The sequence below is a fragment of the Hyla sarda genome, unplaced genomic scaffold (assembly GCF_029499605.1).
Source record: "Hyla sarda isolate aHylSar1 unplaced genomic scaffold, aHylSar1.hap1 scaffold_88, whole genome shotgun sequence".
Taxonomy (NCBI): domain Eukaryota; kingdom Metazoa; phylum Chordata; class Amphibia; order Anura; family Hylidae; genus Hyla; species Hyla sarda.
In genome coordinates this window covers 609,701-628,781 of record NW_026610908.1, presented here as the reverse complement: position 1 = coordinate 628,781, position 19,081 = coordinate 609,701, and the positions used below count along the sequence as shown (strand labels likewise).

Sequence of the window (19,081 nt, the reverse complement as noted above, 5' to 3'; positions counted from 1 at the left end):
ATATACCATAAGTGAGTCCACCCCTCACATTATATACAGTATCTCCCATAAGTGAGTCCACCCCTCACATTATATATACAGTATATCCCATAAGTGACTCCACCCCTCACATTATATATACAGTATATCCCATAAGTGACTCCACCCCTCACATTATATACAGTATATCCCATAAGTGAGTCCACCCCTCACATTATATATACAGTATATCCCATAAGTGACTCCACCCCTCACATTATATATACAGTATATCCCATAAGTGACTCCACCCCTCACATTATATACAGTATCTCCCATAAGTGAGTCCACCCCTCACATTATATATACAGTATATCCCATAAGTGACTCCACCCCTCACATTATATATACAGTATATCCCATAAGTGACTCCACCCCTCACATTATATACAGTATCTCCCATAAGTGAGTCCACCCCTCACATTATATATACAGTATATCCCATAAGTGACTCCACCCCTCACATTATGTATACAGTATCTCCCATAAGTGAGTCCACCCCTCACATTATATACAGTATATACCATAAGAGAGTCCACCCCTCACATTATATATACGGTATCTCCCATAAGTGACTCCACCCCTCACATTATATATACAGTATCTCCCATAAGTGAGTCCACCCCTCACATTATATATACAGTATCTCCATAAGTGAATCCACCCCTCACATTATATATACAGTATATCCCATAAGTGAGTCCACCCCTCACATTATATACAGTATATCCCATAAGTGACTCCACCCCTCACATTATATATACAGTATATCCCATAAGTGAGTCCACCCCTCACATTATATATACAGTATATCCCATAAGTGAGTCCACCCCTCACATTATATATACAGTATATCCCATAAGTGAGTCCACCCCTCACATTATATATACAGTATCTCCCATAAGTGAGTCCACCCCTCACATTATATACAGTATCACCCATAAGTGAGTCCACCCCTCACATTATATACAGTATATCCCATCAGTGAGTCCACCTCTCACATTATATATACAGTATATCCCATAAGTGACTCCACCCCTCACATTATATATACAGTATATCCTATAAGTGACTCCACCCCTCACATTATATATACAGTATATCCCATAAGTGAGCCCACCCCTCACATTATATATACAGTATATCCCATAAGTGAGTCCACCCCTCACATTATATATACAGTATATCCCATAAGTGAGTCCACCCCTCACATTATATATACAGTATCTCCCATAAGTGAGTCCACCCCTCACATTATATACAGTATATCCCATAAGTGAGCCCACCCCTCACATTATATATACAGTATATCCCATAAGTGAGTCCACCCCTCACATTATATATACAGTATATCCCATAAGTGAGTCCACCCCTCACATTATATACAGTATCACCCATAAGTGAGTCCACCCCTCACATTATATACAGTATGTCCCATCAGTGAGTCCACCTCTCACATTATATATACAGTATATCCCATAAGTGAGTCCACCCCTCACATTATATATACAGTATATCCCATAAGTGACTCCACCCCTCACATTATATATACAGTATATCCTATAAGTGACTCCACCCCTCACATTATATATACAGTATATCCCATAAGTGAGCCCACCCCTCACATTATATATACAGTATCACCCATAAGTGAGTCCACCCCTCACATTATATATACAGTATCTCCCATAAGTGAGTCCACCCCTCACATTATATATACAGTATCTCCCATAAGTGAGTCCACCCCTCACATTATATATAGTATCACCCATAAGCGAGTCCACTCCTCACATTATATATACAGTATCTCCCATAAGTGAGTCCACCCCTCATATTTTATATACAGTATCTCCCATAAGTGACTCCACCCCTCACATTATATATACAGTGTCTCCCATAAGTGAGTCCACCCCTCACATTATATATACAGTATATCCCATAAGTGACTCCACCCCTCACATTATATATACAATATCTCCCATAAGTGAGTCCACCCCTCACATTATATATACAGTATCTCCCATAAGTGTTTCCACCCCTCACATTATATATACAGTATATCCCATAAGTGAGTCCACCCTCACATTATATATACAGTATATCCCATAAGTGAGTCCACCCCTCACATTATATACAGTATATACCATCAGTGAGTCCACCCCTCACATTATATATACAGTATATCCCATAAGTGAGTCCACCCCTCACATTATATATACAGTATATCCCATAAGTGAGTCCACCCCTCACATTATATATACAGTATATCCCATAAGTGAGTCCACCCCTCACCTTATATATACAGTATATCCCATAAGTGACTCCACTCCTCACATTATATATACAGTATCTCCTATAAGTGAGTCCACCCCTCACCTTATATATACAGTATATCCCATAAGTGACTCCACTCCTCACATTATATATACAGTATCTCCTATAAGTGAGTCCACCCCTCACATTATATATACAGTATATCCCATAAGTGAGTCCACCCCTCACCTTATATATACAGTATATCCCATAAGTGACTCCACTCCTCACATTATATATACTGTATCTCCTATAAGTGAGTCCACCCCTCACCTTATATATACAGTATATCCCATAAGTGACTCCACCCCTCACATTATATATACAGTATATCCCATAAGTGAGTCCACCCCTCACATTATATATACAGTATATCCCATAAGTGAGTCCACCCCTCACATTATATATACAGTATATCCCATAAGTGAGTCCACCCCTCACATTATATATACAGTATATACCATAAGTGACTCCACCCCTCACATTATATACAGTATCTCCCATAATTGAGTCCCCTCCCTCACCTTCAATTTAAGGATGCCCCACGGATACCCAATAGGGTTTAGGTCTGGAGACATGCTTGGCCAGTCCGTTTCCTTTACGCCCAGCTTTTGGTAAGGCAGTGGTGGTCTTGGTGGTGTTTGGGGTGGTTAAGATGTTGGAGCACAGCCCTGCAGCCCGAAGGGAGGGCATCGTGCTCTGCTTCAGTATGTCCCAGTACATGTTGGCTAGAGATGAGCAAGCAGAGCCCGACAAACCCGGATTTGACCCAGATTTGGGGTTTTGCTCAGCACACCGAACTTCTGAAATGTTCCCGGTTCGTCTTGCATAGGGGTGACCAGCATATTACATAATAATCCAGGTTATCATGTGATTTGCTGGTTGATGTGTCAGTCAGCTCCAAGGGCCAATAGGAGACAGCAAGGGGGGCAGGGTCTTTTACATAGCTTTAAAGGGGTAGTCCAGTGGTGAAAAACTTATCCCCTATCCTAAGGATAGGGGATAAGTTTGAGATCGCGGGGGGTCCGACCGCTGGGGCCCCCTGCGATCTCTCTGTACGGGGCCCCGGCTCTCCGCCGAGATAGCGGGTGTCGACCCCCGCACGAGGCGGCGGCCGACACGCCCCCTCAATACATCTCTATGGCAGAGCCGGAGATTGCGAAGGCAGCGCTTCGGCTCTGCCATACAGTTGTATTGAGGGGGCGTGTCGGCCGCCGCCTCGTGCGGAGGTCGACACGCCCCCTTCCAGCGGGCTGTCGGGGCTCCGTACAGGAGATCGCGGGGGGCCCCAGGGGTCGGACCCCCCGCGATCTGCAACTTATCCCCTATCCTTAGGATAGGGGATAAGTTGCTCACCACTGAATCACCACTGGACTACTCCTTTAAGCACAAGCTGGTGGAGATTTCATCAGTTGAGGAGGAACACAGAACAAGAGAAGGACAGGGAAAGATTCAGAGACACAGAGGAAGATCTACAGAGATACAGCCAGAAAACCTGAATCCTGCAGAATCCCAAAAGCCTTATCCTATCAATAACCTCCGCAGCAGGCTTAACACAAATCCTATTCTAGGGGGCTATACAAAATTCACAGCAAAGTGATCATTGATCTGTGGATTGATTTTAGGGGGACCTCCTGTCCATTCCTACGGAAGCCTCATCTTATGCTAAAAGTCCCAGCAAACCTTTATGAAGCCTTATACAAAGCAACTGAACAATTACTGAACTTAACAAAGCTGTGGCTGACCGCCATGACAGCAAGATTGTGGGGTCCGACTGCTGGGACCCCCGGGATCTCCTGTACGGGGCCACGGCAGTATGCTGGGAGGGGGCATTCTGTTATGCAAGAATGTATAGAAACATGGAGGGGGCTTGTCTGCCGCAGCTTACATCTGGAGACCACACTGCACTTCCTGCAGACTGCCACGGCCCCATACAGGAGATCACGGGGGTCCCCAGTAGTCGGACCCCACGTGATTTATAACTTACGCCCTATCTTTTGGATAGGGGATAAGTTATTTTGCAGTTAAAGTTCTCCTTCTGCAGCTGTTATTACGACTGAAAGGGGACTGCTGCCACTACTATTACCACTACTACTACCTATAGGGGGCTGCTGCTATTACTATTACCACTACTACTACCTATAGGGGGCTGCTGCTATTACTATTACCACTACTACTACCTATAGGGGGCTGCTGCCACTACTATTACCACTACTACTACCTATAGGGGGCTGCTGCTATTACTATTACCACTACTACTACCTATAGGGGGCTGCTGCCACTACTCTTTCCACTACTACTACCTATAGGGGGCTGCTGCCACTACTATTACCACTACTACTACCTATAGGGGGCTGCTGTCACTACTATTACCACTACTACTACCTATAGGGGGCTGCTGCTATTACTACCTAAAGGGGGCTGCCATTTTAACTACCTAAAGGGGCCTGCCATCAAAACTACCTAAAAGGGGCTTCCACTACACCTAATTAAAGGGCCACTACTACAACCCAAAGGAGGTTGCAACTACAACTACCCAGAGGGGGCTGCAACTAAAACTATGTTAAGGGGGCTGAAACTACAACCTAAAAGGGGACTGATATTACTACCTAAAGGCATCTTCTACTACAACTACCTAAAGGAGGCTGAAACTATTACCTTTAGGGGCCTGCTATTACTTCCTAAAGGAGGCTGCTCATATTACTGCCTAAAGGAGGCTGCTCATATTACTGCCCAAAGGGGGCTGCCAATACAACTATCTAAAGATGACTGCTACTTCAACTTCTTAAGGGGCTACAACTACCTAAAGGGGACTGCTATTTCTACCTAAATAGGACTTCTACTACAACTACCTCAAGGGGACTGGCACTACAGCTACTTAAAGGGGGCTGCTATAACTACCTAAAGAGGTCTGATACTACTACTACCTAAACAGGGCTGCTGCTACTACTGCTACTACTACTTAAAGGGGGAAGTTGCTATAACTACCTTAAGAGGGCTGCTACTACAACTACCTAAAGAGGATGCCACTATATCTACCTAAAGGGTGCAGCAAATAATACCTAAAGGTCACTGCTATTACAACTTTAAGGGGTACTCCACTGGAAAAAAATGTTTTTTAAATGAACTGGTGCCAGAAAGTTAAACAGATTTGTAAATTACTTCTATTAAAAAAAAATCTTAATCCTTCCAGTACTTATCAGCTGCTGTTATGATCCACAGGAAATTCTTTTCTTTTTGAATTTCCTTTCTGCCTGACCACAGTGCTCTCTGCTGACACCTCTGTTCATGTCAGGAACTGTCCAGAGTAGAATAGGTTTTCTATGGGGATTTGCTCCTACTCTGGACAGTTCCTGATGTGGACAGAGGTGTCAGCATAGAGCACTGTGGTCAGGCAGAAAGGAAATTCAAAAAGAAAAGAACTTCCTCTGTAGTATACAGCAGCTGATAAATACTGGAAGGATTGAGATTTTTTAATAGAAGTAATTTACAAATCTGTTTAACTTTATGGCACCAGTTGATTTAAGAAAAAAACCACCACCTCCACCGGAGTACCCCTTTAAAGGAGCTGACTACTACAACTACATAAAGGGGGCTTCTACCACATCTACCAGAAGGGGGATGCTGGTATTACGACCAAATGGGGGCTGTGACTACCGATAGGGTGCTGTTGCTATTACTACCTAAAGGTGGCTGCTACTACTACTACCTAAGGGGGTTGCTACTACTACCTGCGGAGCCTAAAATTTTTGTTTGGCAGTTTCTGTGGAGATGAGTTGTGGCTGGAAGAAATTGTCTTGGCGGTCTGGGCCGGAGGGAGACAAAAAAGGAATGACTCCAAATAAAGAAGATGTCACCCAATGTAACTATATGTAATCACTTATATGGTCCGCAGAGCCTGTGTAAAGCTGATATCTACTAATATATGGTCACTGTATGGGGGGCCCACTTCAGTCAGCCATTACTTTATAGATGCGGGACAGGTAGATTTCCAGAATCCAGGTATAACCAGTCTAGTCGTTTGTAGTAAAAACCTACACAAGGTCCACATGGTTCCTTTCTCTAAATGTTTTTCCTTAATCACAACGTTCTCTGTGTAGCCTCCAGAACGTTACATGAGAAAATCCCATAAGGCTGTTAGTGGATTCCTGGCCCCCGCTAGTCCAGGGCTGATGATCAGGTCTTGCTCCAAGTTGCTCAGATCACTGAATGTGGATTCACACAGAAACTGATCCACAGAAATCTGATCAATTGATTTGATGCTGCACTCCAGGGTCTCCGGTCTATTTTCCATAAAGAGAACTTCTAGTCGTGAAAAGACAGCGGGCTCTAATACAGTGGTCACTCAGTGTACATTATATGCATATTATCTTAAAGGAGTAGTCCAGTGGTGACTCAGTGGTGAACAACTTATCCCCTATCTTAAGGATAGGGGATAAGTTGCAGATCGCGAGGGGTCCGACCACTGGGGCCCCCTGCAATCTCCTGTACGGAGCCCCGAGAGCCCGCGGGAAGGGGGCGTGTCGACCTCCGCACGAAGCGGCGGCCGACACTCCCTCTCAATACAACTCTATGGCAGAGCCAAAGCGCTGCCTTCGTCAATCTCCGACTCTGCCATATCGATGTATTGAGGGGGCGTGTCGGCCGCCGCTTCGTGCGGGGGTCAACACCCGCTATCTGGGCGGAGAGCTGGGGCCCCGTACAGAGAGATCGCAGGGGGCCCCAGCGGTCGGACCCCCCGCGATCTCAAACTTATCCCCTATCCTTAGGATAGGGGATACGTTTTTCACCACTGGACTACCCCTTTAAACATTTAGTCAGGCTGTGTATTCAGTGATTACATGATATTAACCGACAGCTCCGTGTAACCTTCACACCTTTGGATATCAGTATTTGCCCTGATGACTGAAGGACGAACGGTTAATGTATAATAATGCGCCTTCAGTTTGGTGTATATAAACCAGCTGGAGCTCAGATCTACCACAACCACTCTATCTTGTGACATCGCCGGGCTCCTCGGGATCAGGAGTGTCCTCTCCAGCCTTGTCATCATGCAGGTGATACTGGGTCTGCTACTGGGCATCACTGTTATTTCTGCAGCTCCTGAAGGTAATATTGATGTCACTTTTATACTCACTACATACAACCAACAGTAAAAATAAAAAATAAAAAAATTAATATATAAGCAAAAAATGTCCCTATTTCAAAAAGTGGGGATGATCCAATATTAAGGGTGTTGTTCCACTTTTGTCCTGTGATGTTGACAGTAGCTTGTATTCTGCAATAATACTCCTTGGTGACAACTAGTGTTGAGTGAGCCCATTGCATTTTGCTCGGCTTGTCGAGCTTTAGAACTTTCACGATTTTGGTTCAGGCAGCATTTTGGCATCCAGAGAAAGATAACCCAGGTTATTATATGATTTCCTGGTTTAACCGTCAATTAGCTCAAAGGCCAATAGGAGAGAGAGAGATAGACAGAGACAAGGAGACAGAGACAGGGAAACAGAGAGACAGGGAGACAGAGAGAGAGAACTAAACAGAGCAAAGCTGTGCTGTGGCCGACTTGTCTGCTAGCAATACCTACACAAAGCAATCTAAACACAGCATAGCCCCTTCACCCACATAGTAGCAGACTAAAAAGTGTGTCCATGTAAAACGCGTCAGCCAGATAAAGACACTGTTATTTCCCCTGTCTATTGAAACACGTATTATATCTTACTAGTTGTGTCATGGCAGAAAAGAAATACACGCCTTCAAGACACATGCATTTGCCCTCTTGGTACACTTTTCCTACATAGTAATGGTTTACGGAAACACATATCTTTATAGATGTGTCATAGCAGAAAAGCAATAAATGCTTTCAAGACACATGGTTTGTAAGATAACTAACCTCCAAATCCATGTTTGGTAAAGGAAATGTTGGACGGGGTAGAGGACAGAAGACCCCTGCCATGTACTCTGCCAGTAAGAATATCGGTGCCAGTACCAGCACCAGTACAGGTAGCAGCCAGGTGCCTGGTGGTAGTGAGAGCAGGAGCAGCTGCATCACTGCCTGACAAAGGTCATGTGGTTTCACAGGATCATGTGGTGTTTTTGGACTGGATGAGTCATCGGCATCTGAACAGTCTGACTCTGACAATATGACGGTGAGCCACTCCTCTTTGTCTAAAGTCATATGGCGCGGCAGAAAGGTCAATCTTAGACACTGTCTTTTCTCCCGTCTTTGCCTGCCCCCCCCCCTTACTTCTATGCAGAAGGATAGCACTAGCCACAAGGAGTTGTGTTCGGAGAGTCAAGCTTTGGAGTGTCTTGCCGGGATGGAATCAGTGGCTGAGCGTAGCACTAGCAGGACTGGTCGTGGTAGGCATGGTGGTGATACTGTAAGGCATCATGGTGGCTATGCTGAGGAAAAGCAAGGAGCCCAAGAAGTTCATGCAGAGAGGAGTGGTGTGGACGATGAGGAGTTTGATGTTGAGGATCATCCAAAGAGATATGTGGAGACAAAAAGACAGACAAACGGTGGCACTGCCTTGTGCCGTTGCTAAAGGAAGACCAGGTACCTGTAGTCACTATAAGAGTTCACGTACCTGGAGATGTTGGGCTTAGAGCTCAACACCTATTACAGCATGAAATAGTAAGTTCTGTTGTGTGGCTGCCCCGGACCTGGATCCACCTGCAGGGAGATGGCTGAAGGATACTTGAGTTACCGCTGGAGGAGTCCGAATGGAGGAAAAAGCCCCAGGTTGGTTGGGGTGCGCACACCGCTAACAGTAGAATCTACCACGGGCACCGTGGAAATATAAAGGGATTTTTATAAATCTTTACATTATAAGCCACGGTGCCCGTGGTGGATTTTGCTGTTAGCGGTGTGTGTCCTCCAACCAACCTGGGGCTTTTTCCTTCGTTTGGACTCCTCTACCGGTAATTCAAATATGTTGAGGATAATGTCATGTTTGACAGGACCAGGGCTGTGGAGTCGGTAGATAAATGTTCCGACTCCGGAGTTTTTTGTACTTCCGACTCCTCTGTATTAATATGCAAATGTATTTTATACATTCCTTGACGGAAAAAAAAAGCAGCATACATGTCATTACCACAGGACTACTGGCTGGGAAGCCAACAGTCTACTGTATTGAACAGTTTGTGTGCTGATCTGCTGCTGAAGATAGGGCAGTGGGAGGATCCAGGAAGGGACATTTATTATAAAACATGATTTCCCTAGTAGAATCCCATAGTTATGTTTAAAGGGGTACTTCACCCCTAGACATCTTATCTCCTATCCAAAGGATAGGGAATAAGATGTCAGATCGCCGGGGTCCCGCTGCTGGGGACCCCCGGGATCGCCGCTGTGGCACCATGCTTTCATTACTACACAGAGCGAGTTCGCTCTGTGCGTAATGACAGGTGATACAGGGGACGGAGCAGCGTGACGTCATGGCTCCGCCCCTTGTGACATCACAGCCCGCCCCATCAATGCAAGTCTATGGCAGGGGGCGTGACAACCGCCACGCCCCCTCCCATAGACTTGTATTGAGGGGGCAGGCCGTGAAGTCACGAGGGGCGGAGCCATGACATAACCGACATAGCCAACTCCGACTCCAGGTACCCAAAATTTCGTCCGACTCCGACTCCACAGCCCTGGACAGGACATGGGAACCAGCTGTGGAGCTGACCTGTTCATAGCAGGAGGGTAGTGGCAGTGGCAGCGAAGAAGGGCGTAGCTGAGATCAGAAAGTAGACCGGTGAAACGTAACAGACGTAGAGCTACTCGTCTGATGAACTCAGGTTAAGCTGCTCCCTGTGAAGGTTCTATATAAAAACCTTCCAGAGGAAGGGCACAGTCAGATGGTGCAGTCTCTCTCCAGTATTCTGCTGTTTGGAAATTATTTTCTACCTTACCTGATGAAGAGAACGTGGCACTATGCCATCTGTGCAAACAGAAAGTAAGCTGTGGCCAGGGGTCCGAGTGCAGAAACCACGTAGGCATATGGAGCCTCACCACAGGGCCGAGTGGGACAGTCAAGACTATTTCAACCCCCCGGCGGGGCAGAAGCCGTCGCAGATCAATGATTTAAAGTGAGCGCTTTAAATCAATGAACTGCAGCAGCTTTTGCTGGGCCAGAGACCACCGCCGCTGCCTGCTTCTCTCCCCCTGCCTGTCCTGGGGTCCTGAGTCTAACCACCACAGTTGCCCCATCGCCTCCCTCCCCCCATCCTCTGCCCACATACCGCCCCCGCCCATCCTCTGCCCACATACTGCCGCCACACCATCGACCATCCCCGGTGTTATAATTACCTGTTCCCGGGATTCCGCAATACTTCTGGCTTGGTCGGCGTCCTACACTTTCACTGTGCGCACTGACAGTGACGTCACTTTGGGGACGTCACTCGTCATTACGCAGCGCAGCGCACAGCAACAGCACAGGAGCCAGAAGTATCGCGGACTCGGGAACAGGTAATTATAACACTGGGGATGGGGGGAGGCGATGGGGCGGCGGCGGTATGTGGGCAGAGGATGGGGGGGGGGTGGCGATGGGGCAGCGGCGGCGGTATGTGGCCAGAGAATGGGGGGAGGCTATGGGGCAGTGTATGTGGCCAGAGGATGGGGAGGCAATGGGGCAGCAGCGGCGGTATGTGGCCAGAGGATGGGGGGAGGCAATGGGGCAGCGGCGGTGGTATGTGGCCAGAGGATGGGGGGAGGCAATGGGGCAACGGTATGTGGCCAGAGGATGGGAAGGCAATGGGGCAGCGGCGACGGTCGTCTCTGGGCGGGGCATTATTGGCATATCGGCAAGGTAATTGCCGATACCGATAATGTCCAAAATCGTGATTATCGGACGATAATATCAGCCAAACCGATAATCGGTCGATCCCTACTGCTGATATTCCTTTTAAAGCAAACACTAAAGGTGATGATTAAAAAAGAAGGGATAGAGGAGAGTTCCCATCTGGCTGACAGCAGTACAGATTTTCTCCTTGAGAAGTAGGACTTGGATAAGGAAGTAGAGAAATTGGGGCCTGAGGAGGAGGATTTGGCAATGGACCCTTCGCAAGGTGACTCTGATGATGAGGAGGACCATGACCAATCTTGACAATATGGGATGGCGGAGGAACAAGCCAGACCCTCAGAAAAGCTGGCAAGGATGGATGGCTGGATGCTTTCTTGAGTGCACAGTTAGAGGCATATGGTGAGGTTAAAAGAAAGAAGTGATTACTGGATAGCAACACACTTAGACCCTCAGTATAAAGCCAAAACAAGTCCGCAACCTCCTGCTGTATGTGTGCGAATTTTTTTCTTTCGGTGGGGTGCCCCCCCCACACTTTTGTCACTGGCCCCCCATGTGCCCCCCCTAAATATGAATACTGGAGACGCCACTGCATCCATCCAGTACTGCAGACATCTCCTAACTGCAGAGAATACACCATTCATAATGGCTTCTCCAACATGAGAAGCACAGTACAGGGGAGCTCAGACTTTGGTGTGCTTAAAGGGGTACTCCGCCCCTAGACATCTTATCCCCTATCCAAAGGATAGGGGATAAGATGTCAGATCGCTGCGGTCCCGCTGCTGGGGACCCCGGGGATCGCTGCTGCAGCACCCCGCTATCAGTACTGCGCAGAGCAAGATCACTCTGCACGTAATGACGGGCAATACAGGGGCCGGAGCATCGTTACATCACGGCTCCGCCCCTTGGGACATCACGGCCCGCCCCCATCAATACAAGTCAATGGGAGGGGGCATGGCGGTCGTCACGCCCCCTGCCATAGACTTGCATTAAGGGGACGGCCCGTGATGTCATGAGGGGCGGAGCCATGACATCACGCTGCTCCGGTCCCTGTATCGCCCGTCATTACGCACAGAGCGAACTCGCTCTGTGCAGTAATGATGGCGGGGTGCCGCAGCGGCGATCCACGGGGTCCCCAGCAGCGGGACCGCGGCGATCTAACATCTTATCCCCTATCCTTTGGATAGGGGGTAAGATGCCAGGGGCGGAGTACCCCTTTAAACAACTGTTGGTGCACATTTATACTATATGAACAGCAAAATCCTTACAGCAACTTTTATCCCAATAACTTCTCAACAGCTAAACAACAAGTTCCAGCAATGTGCAATTGTGGCACATGTGGGGTCCAGTTTGGGGCTGCAAAATCGAGGTGCAAAAATGCATATGGAGCAGGTAGGAAGCAGAATCCTTCTCTGACGCAGGACTGTGGATCACTCTTGGGACCTAGGAAAATCTGCAGAGATGCTGCTGCCCCAGGATTATTGAGGTAGTGGGCTTCCAGGCCATAATACTCAAGGGTAGAAGTTTTCTGCACTCTGCAGTGGACACACAGCTTCCCCCCTACTCAGGACATTTTGATTTAAGATTGTTCTTGCATTGCGCATCATGACACCACAGAGCTCCAGTTTGTACTCACTTACTTTTTTCCCTTTAGAACGATGGGTTAATGACTACGATCAAGTTCTCAACTTCGCGTGTCAGAGTCATCAAAGTATTAACTTAATTATAAGGTAATAAAAAACTAAGGTTCTTTAAGTAGAAGAGGGTTGATGAGGCATTTGGGATTAGTGCTAGGTGTGGTGGTGGTGGTGTGGGGGGGGGGGGGGGGGGGGGGGTCGGAGGATGTTGTATTACTTACAGTACCTGCCAGACAGTAATGGGCATGCTTAGGAAGGATCCGCTTGTTTTGGGGCCAAAAGGCTATATTGTGAGTCCACCATAACACTGTTAAAAATAAACTTTGGGGCAAAGATCACATAAGAATTGCGAGACCACCATTAAACACAGGTACAGACACTATATTATGAGCTACACTAACTTTACAGCCCCTGTCGCATAGTCAAATAATAAAATAAAAAAAAAATAAAAAAATAAACTGAATAGCCCTGGCACAAGTAGTAGTAGTGATGAGTAAATTAATTTGAAGTAAATCAGATTTGTTCTGAATTTTATAAATATTTTTGGTTATTTGCTTTGGGCTTTGCTGAACCGTGCAGATCTATAGTAAAAATACTCACTTGCTCCCCCACTTATCTCTGGCCAGGTCCAGATTGGTGTTTTCCTCATTGGCCTTTATCAAGGTTTTCTTTTAAAGTGCTCTAGTGACCACTAAATGGTCACTAGAGGCCAAAGAGGAAAATGACAGTCCAGGCCTTGCCAAAAAAATAAAAACGTAGCAGGGAGCTGGTGAGTATTTAACACCCTGCAGAGGAGCAGCGACCCATTTCCGGTTCAGTAAGTAGTAATGCACTATGAATCACTGTTTAATGTAAAGCCTATAGAGATAAATAGTAATGATACACATCATTACTTAACTTCTCAAACACCATGGGCTGAGCGTTCTGCACCAGGCCCAGGGATTGTGGGGCTGAATCTGAACCAACGTCTAATTCAAAACTATTTCATCTCTCCGATTGAAGTGAAACCTCCTGAACTAATTATAATTTCTGGTCACACGTGTCACAGACCCTTTAAACAACAAATTGATGGGGGTGCTGGGAGTGGGACTTTCACCGATCTAATATTGATTGCCTATTCTAAAGATAGGCCATCAATTTTAAAGGCTTAATAACTCATTTGAATAACAACCAATAGCAGCAAAGTGGTCCCTACAGAGCCAAGGGCCCACAGCAGCTACTATGGTTATGGTTACACCCAGGGGTAAGCAGAGTCACTTGGTGCTACCCTGCTACTACTGTAATAGTGGCCTCTTTATGTGTTTACACATACAGTATATTATTATACCAACCTCTGTAAAAATTCCAAAATATTATATATTACTTAAATGCTACCAAAAAGTATTAACACCCTCTCATCCCTTTCTCCAGCATCCATGACAATAAACGTGAGGATCGTGTCTGGGATTTCGGCTGCCAAAACACCTTTAGTTCCCCCGGTTCCTGTTCCTGGACAAGTTACGTCAATGATTTTGACAGGGAGTTCACTTTTGTCTGTCCATTTGGCTCTGTCCTGAGTGGAATGGATAGTTACCATGATAATGGAAGAGAAGACAGAAGGTAATAGCAAATAATATCATACTGTTATTGAAAGAAATCCACTATACAGTGACCATATAGTGGTATGTACACCAATTCTACATTGGCTCTACAGACCATATAAGTGATTACAGTGCAGGTGACATCTTCTCTATATTGTTGACTTTTCCTCTTTTTAAAAGTTTATTTCAGGATAAACAAGAGAGATATTTTGCCCTGGGATTTTCTAGAAAGTAAAGAGGATCTTTCTAAGTGCTCCCAGACAGCAATGGTTCAGGAGCAACGAGGAGATTCCCATTACTTTCTAGGGTACAAAAGGCGGAGCGTTTACTTTTTGGGACACTTTTTGATCAAAGCAAGGTTTACTGTTAGACTTTGGATGGATGGATTTTGTCTGTGTGAATAATCTTTGATAACTTGAAAAGCCTTCATAGATTTGTCTCAAATTTAACCTAATAACAGTAATAGTTCTCCCACCACACAATTAAAATGGCCACCTTTGTGCTCCCTAGAAAGTAATAATCTCTCTTGTATGTCATGTGTTCGGGGATACGGGAGAGAGAAGGACAGGGCAGAAGGGAGCCTGAAGTTCTCTGATCTGTCAGTTTTCAACTGTAGTCATGTTGTGAGGACAAGGATAAAGTTAAAGGGTACCTCTCATCAAAAAAACTTTTGATATATTATAGATTAATGTATGCAGAATAACTTCACAAATGCATGTTATTAAAAAATATGCTTCTTTCTATTAAATTTTCCACTTTGAAGAAATGACCACTAGGGGTCTCCCTACAAGTCCTGGCAGCAAGCATTTCAGACTCATGCTGGAGTCCTAAACACTACGAGCTGCCAGTCTGCTTTGTTCACAAAGGAGAACACTCAGAGCTGCCAGCCTGATTTGTTCACAGACTGTTTGGCTGTGAACAAAGCAGGCTGGCAGCTCTGAGTGTTTAGGACTCCAGCATGAGTCAGAAATGCTTGCTGACAGGACTGATCGGGAAAAATACAATAGAAAGAAGCATATTTTTCATTAACATAATATTGGAAAGTTATTCAACATTCATTAATCTAAAATATATCAAAAGTTTATTTGATGAGAGGTACCCTTTAAAAGTGGCATCAAGGGCACTGGGCCAAAAGTCTAAAATATGTGTCCTGGATGCCTGGTACTGGTGACGCTGTTGCTTATTTCAAGTATTGATGCAGGTCTGAACTCAAGGAGTCGCCTTAGACTCCTTGATAAATTTGGATACGGCCGGTGAAACATCGGGGGTGCTTTTGTGCCGTTTTTAATAAGCAACTATAAGGATATTGTGACATTGAGGGTCATAATCAGATGATTCAGGGATCGAAAACCCTATAGAAAAGTGTCCTGGATGGGATATACCAAAATGAAGTCTGTTGACCCTGATTTAATACACAAGGAGAATAACTCCACATTTAGTCACTCTCACTCTAGGTTGTGATTTTAAATCACCATTCATTATTACTTTTCACACCGGGGTTGCTTTTTAATTCATAGTAATGCAATAAAGAAATGATTTTATAGAGGGATTCCTAGTACAGGGAATTAGTCCCAGAGGGGCGGTCTTCCTATCTCCCGATATCAAGGGCACTGGGCCAAAAGTCTAAAACGCGTGTCCTGTGTGCCTGGTGCTGGTGACGCCACTGCTTATTTGTATTGATGCAAGTCTGAGTTGAAGGAGTCGCACCAAAGCCTGAAATGGCTTTTCCCTAGGGGAATTCCCAAATTTTAAGTAAAAAGAAATTTTTTTTTTTTTTTTTAAATCCTGAAAAATTATTTTCCAGATGGAGATTCCTCTGCTGTCAAGGAGATAGGTCTGTTGAACGTAACTGCAAATGGAGCGGCTATGTCAATGAATTTGATAATTACCTGAGATGGGACGCTGCTCCAAACTATTACCTTGTTGGGGCTCAGAGTTACCATGACAACAGCAGAGAGTAAGTATCTGAATCAGGACAATGGATATGGAGGGAATTTTATTTTAAAGGTTACTCCGGCGCTAAGACATCTTATCCCCTATCCAAAGGATAGGGGGCAAGATGTATGATCGCGGGGGTCCCACCGCTGGGGACCCCCGAGATCTTGCATGCAGCACCCCGTTATAATTAGTCTCAGGAGCATGTTCGCTCTGGGTCTGATGACTGGCGATCACGGGGCTGGAGCATTGTGACATCACATGGGGGCGGGGCTATGACATCACAAAGCTCCGACCCCGTGATCGCCAGTCATCAGACCCGGAGCGAACATTCTCCGGGGACTAATTGTAACGGGGTGCTGCGTGCAAGATCCCGGGGGTCCCCAGCGGCGGGACCACTGCAATCAGGAATCTTATTATCCCCTATCCTTTGGATAGGGGATAAGATGTCTTAGCACCGGAGTACCCCTTTAACTTGTACAATATTTCTCTGGTGTCCAAAAGTCACAAATCTTGGTAAAATGCTCAAAATTGGAGGAAATTGTAGCAAATATAATAACAGTGGAAGTTGCACCAAATTTATTCGGTGGTCTAGGCCTTTTGATAAATTTGGAGTATTACACTCCTACTTCCACAATGGGCCTCATTTACTAAGAGTGTCGGGTTTTTCTAGTGGGAAATGTTGTTTCAGACTTGCAGAATTCCACCTTATTTACTTTGGGGATCACAGATTTACAAGTCGGGAAAATTTTCTGACCAGCTATTTCTAGGTGGAAATTTCCAGCCATTTATCCTCAGGATTTTCTGTGAATTCAATAGTAAATAAATCGGGTTGTGAAACCATGCCTTTTTGGGCCGGCCACGCCCCCTTTGTTACAGACCATGCCCCTTTTTCGGCTTACCACAGTGCAATGTCAGGTTTGTCAGATTTCCCTGATGCACACTGTCACAGAATGGCACAGCCATTCTGTGACAGTGTGCATCAGGGAAATCTGACAAACCTGACATTGCACTGTGGAAAGCCGAAAAAGGGGCATGGTCTGTCGCAAAGGGGGCGTGATTTCACTACCCGACTTATTTAATATTGAATTCACAGAAAATCCTGAGGATAAATGGCTGGAAATTTCCACCTAGAAATAGCTGGTCAGAAAATGTTCCCGACTTGTAAATCTGTGACCCCCATAGTAAATAAGGTGGAATCCTGCAAGTCTGAAACAACATTTCCTCTGCGCCACAATAAGGCTGGGTTCTCATCACGTTTTCTCCCATACGGGAGCGCATACGGCAGGGGGGAGGTGAAACCTCGCGCTCCCGCATGCTTTCGTATGCGCTCCCGTATGTAATTCATTTCAATGAGCCGACCGGAGTGAAACGTTCGGTCCGGTCGGCTCATTTTTGCGCCGTATGCGCTTTTACAACCGGACCTAAAACCGTGGTTGACCACAGTTTTAGGTCCGGGGAAAAAGCGCATTCAGCGCAAAAATGAGCCGACTGGACCGAACGTTTCACTCCGGCCGGCTCATTAAAATTATATACATACGGGAGCGCATACGAAAGCATACGGGAGCGCAAGGTTTCAGCTCCCCCCTGCCGTATGCGCTCCCGTATGGGAGAAAACGTGATGTGAACCCAGCCTTACACAACAAAAACTGGTGGGTTTCAGCTTAGTAAATGAGGCCCAATGTCATAGTTTTTAAAAGGAAGATGAGAGTATTTTCTTTGGTTTGATCTCTATACTTGGAATCCTTAAAATATCTCAAAATAAGGGAGGCATAATAGGGCGAAAAACATGGATTGCACAAAAAGTCTCTACTTTTGCTCGCTAAACTTGATTGTGATACATTTTATTCTCATACAATATATGGGGTCAGGCTATCCATCAAGTTTTAACATTTTTCTTTGTATTATCGAATAATATATTATTATTATTATTATTATTATTATTGTTATCTTTATTTCTTTTTCTTGACTAGCAATATTATTTTTTTCGTAGGGACAGACGTTGGAATTACTATTCATGTGAGAAGAATTAAGACAAATAAAGTAAAAATGCTTAGACAAGAACATGTCCTGTTTTGTCATTGTGATGCTTGTGACTAGAGATGAGCGAACTTACAGTAAATTCGATTCGTCACGAACTTCTCGGCTCAGCAGTTGATGACTCTTCCTGCATAAATTAGTTCAGCTTTCCGGTGCTCCGGTGGGCTGGAAAAGGTGGATACAGTCCTAAGAAAGAGTCTCCTAGGACTGTATCCACCTTTTCCAGCCCACCGGAGCACCGGAAAGCTGAACTAATTTAGGCAGGAAAAGTCAGCAACCGCCGAGCCGAGAAGTTTGTGACGAATCAAATTTACTGTAAGTTCGCTCATCTCTACATGTGACCTCTGGATGGTGCTGTGTCCTGTTGTGTAGTAGTAGTTAAAATTATATTTTCAAAATGCATCGTAGAAGGGGATGAGTGAATTGATTTGCATCTGATCATACATTTTTCTGAAAATTAGGATTCCCCTTGAGCAAATATGTACAGAAGCAGTGACTCTTGTCGTAGACAGCAGTCCCTGTCCTTACTGAGCAGCAAGGCAAACTTTGTACACCTGCTGCTCAGTTTACACTTCCTGCACTGGGAGCAGCTCACAGCCCGGTGAATGTGTGATGCCCAGAGATAAAAGGCAATGCTCTATGCATCTTATACTCTTACACTCACCAAGCCAATGTTTACTGAACATGGGGTATACAGTATGTGGGCTCTAGCACCCACACATCGCTGCTTACTGTATGGGCCAAAGGAGCTTTAACCCCTTAAGGACCAGGG

At 45.5% G+C, this 19,081-nt stretch overlaps 1 protein-coding gene across 2 annotated transcripts in view; it reads left to right on the top strand.

Moving 5' to 3' along the window:
- LOC130348328 (hemagglutinin/amebocyte aggregation factor-like) overlaps window positions 1-18,329 on the top strand; it is a 29,548-nt gene extending 11,219 nt beyond the window's left edge. Inside the window, exons 1-5 of one of the 2 annotated variants that reach the window (XM_056554733.1) lie at window positions 7,347-7,440; window positions 12,772-12,847; window positions 14,165-14,353; window positions 16,139-16,291; window positions 18,263-18,329. In XM_056554733.1, the coding sequence (XP_056410708.1) occupies window positions 7,383-7,440; window positions 12,772-12,847; window positions 14,165-14,353; window positions 16,139-16,291; window positions 18,263-18,302 (516 nt within the window). In that variant the 5' untranslated portion in view covers window positions 7,347-7,382 and the 3' untranslated portion in view covers window positions 18,303-18,329. Of the gene's footprint in view, window positions 1-7,346; window positions 7,441-12,771; window positions 12,848-14,164; window positions 14,354-16,138; window positions 16,292-18,262 lie in introns of those variants that run through there. The other variant, XM_056554734.1, reaches the window with a different exon arrangement.
- The last annotated feature ends 752 nt before the right edge of the window (window positions 18,330-19,081 follow it).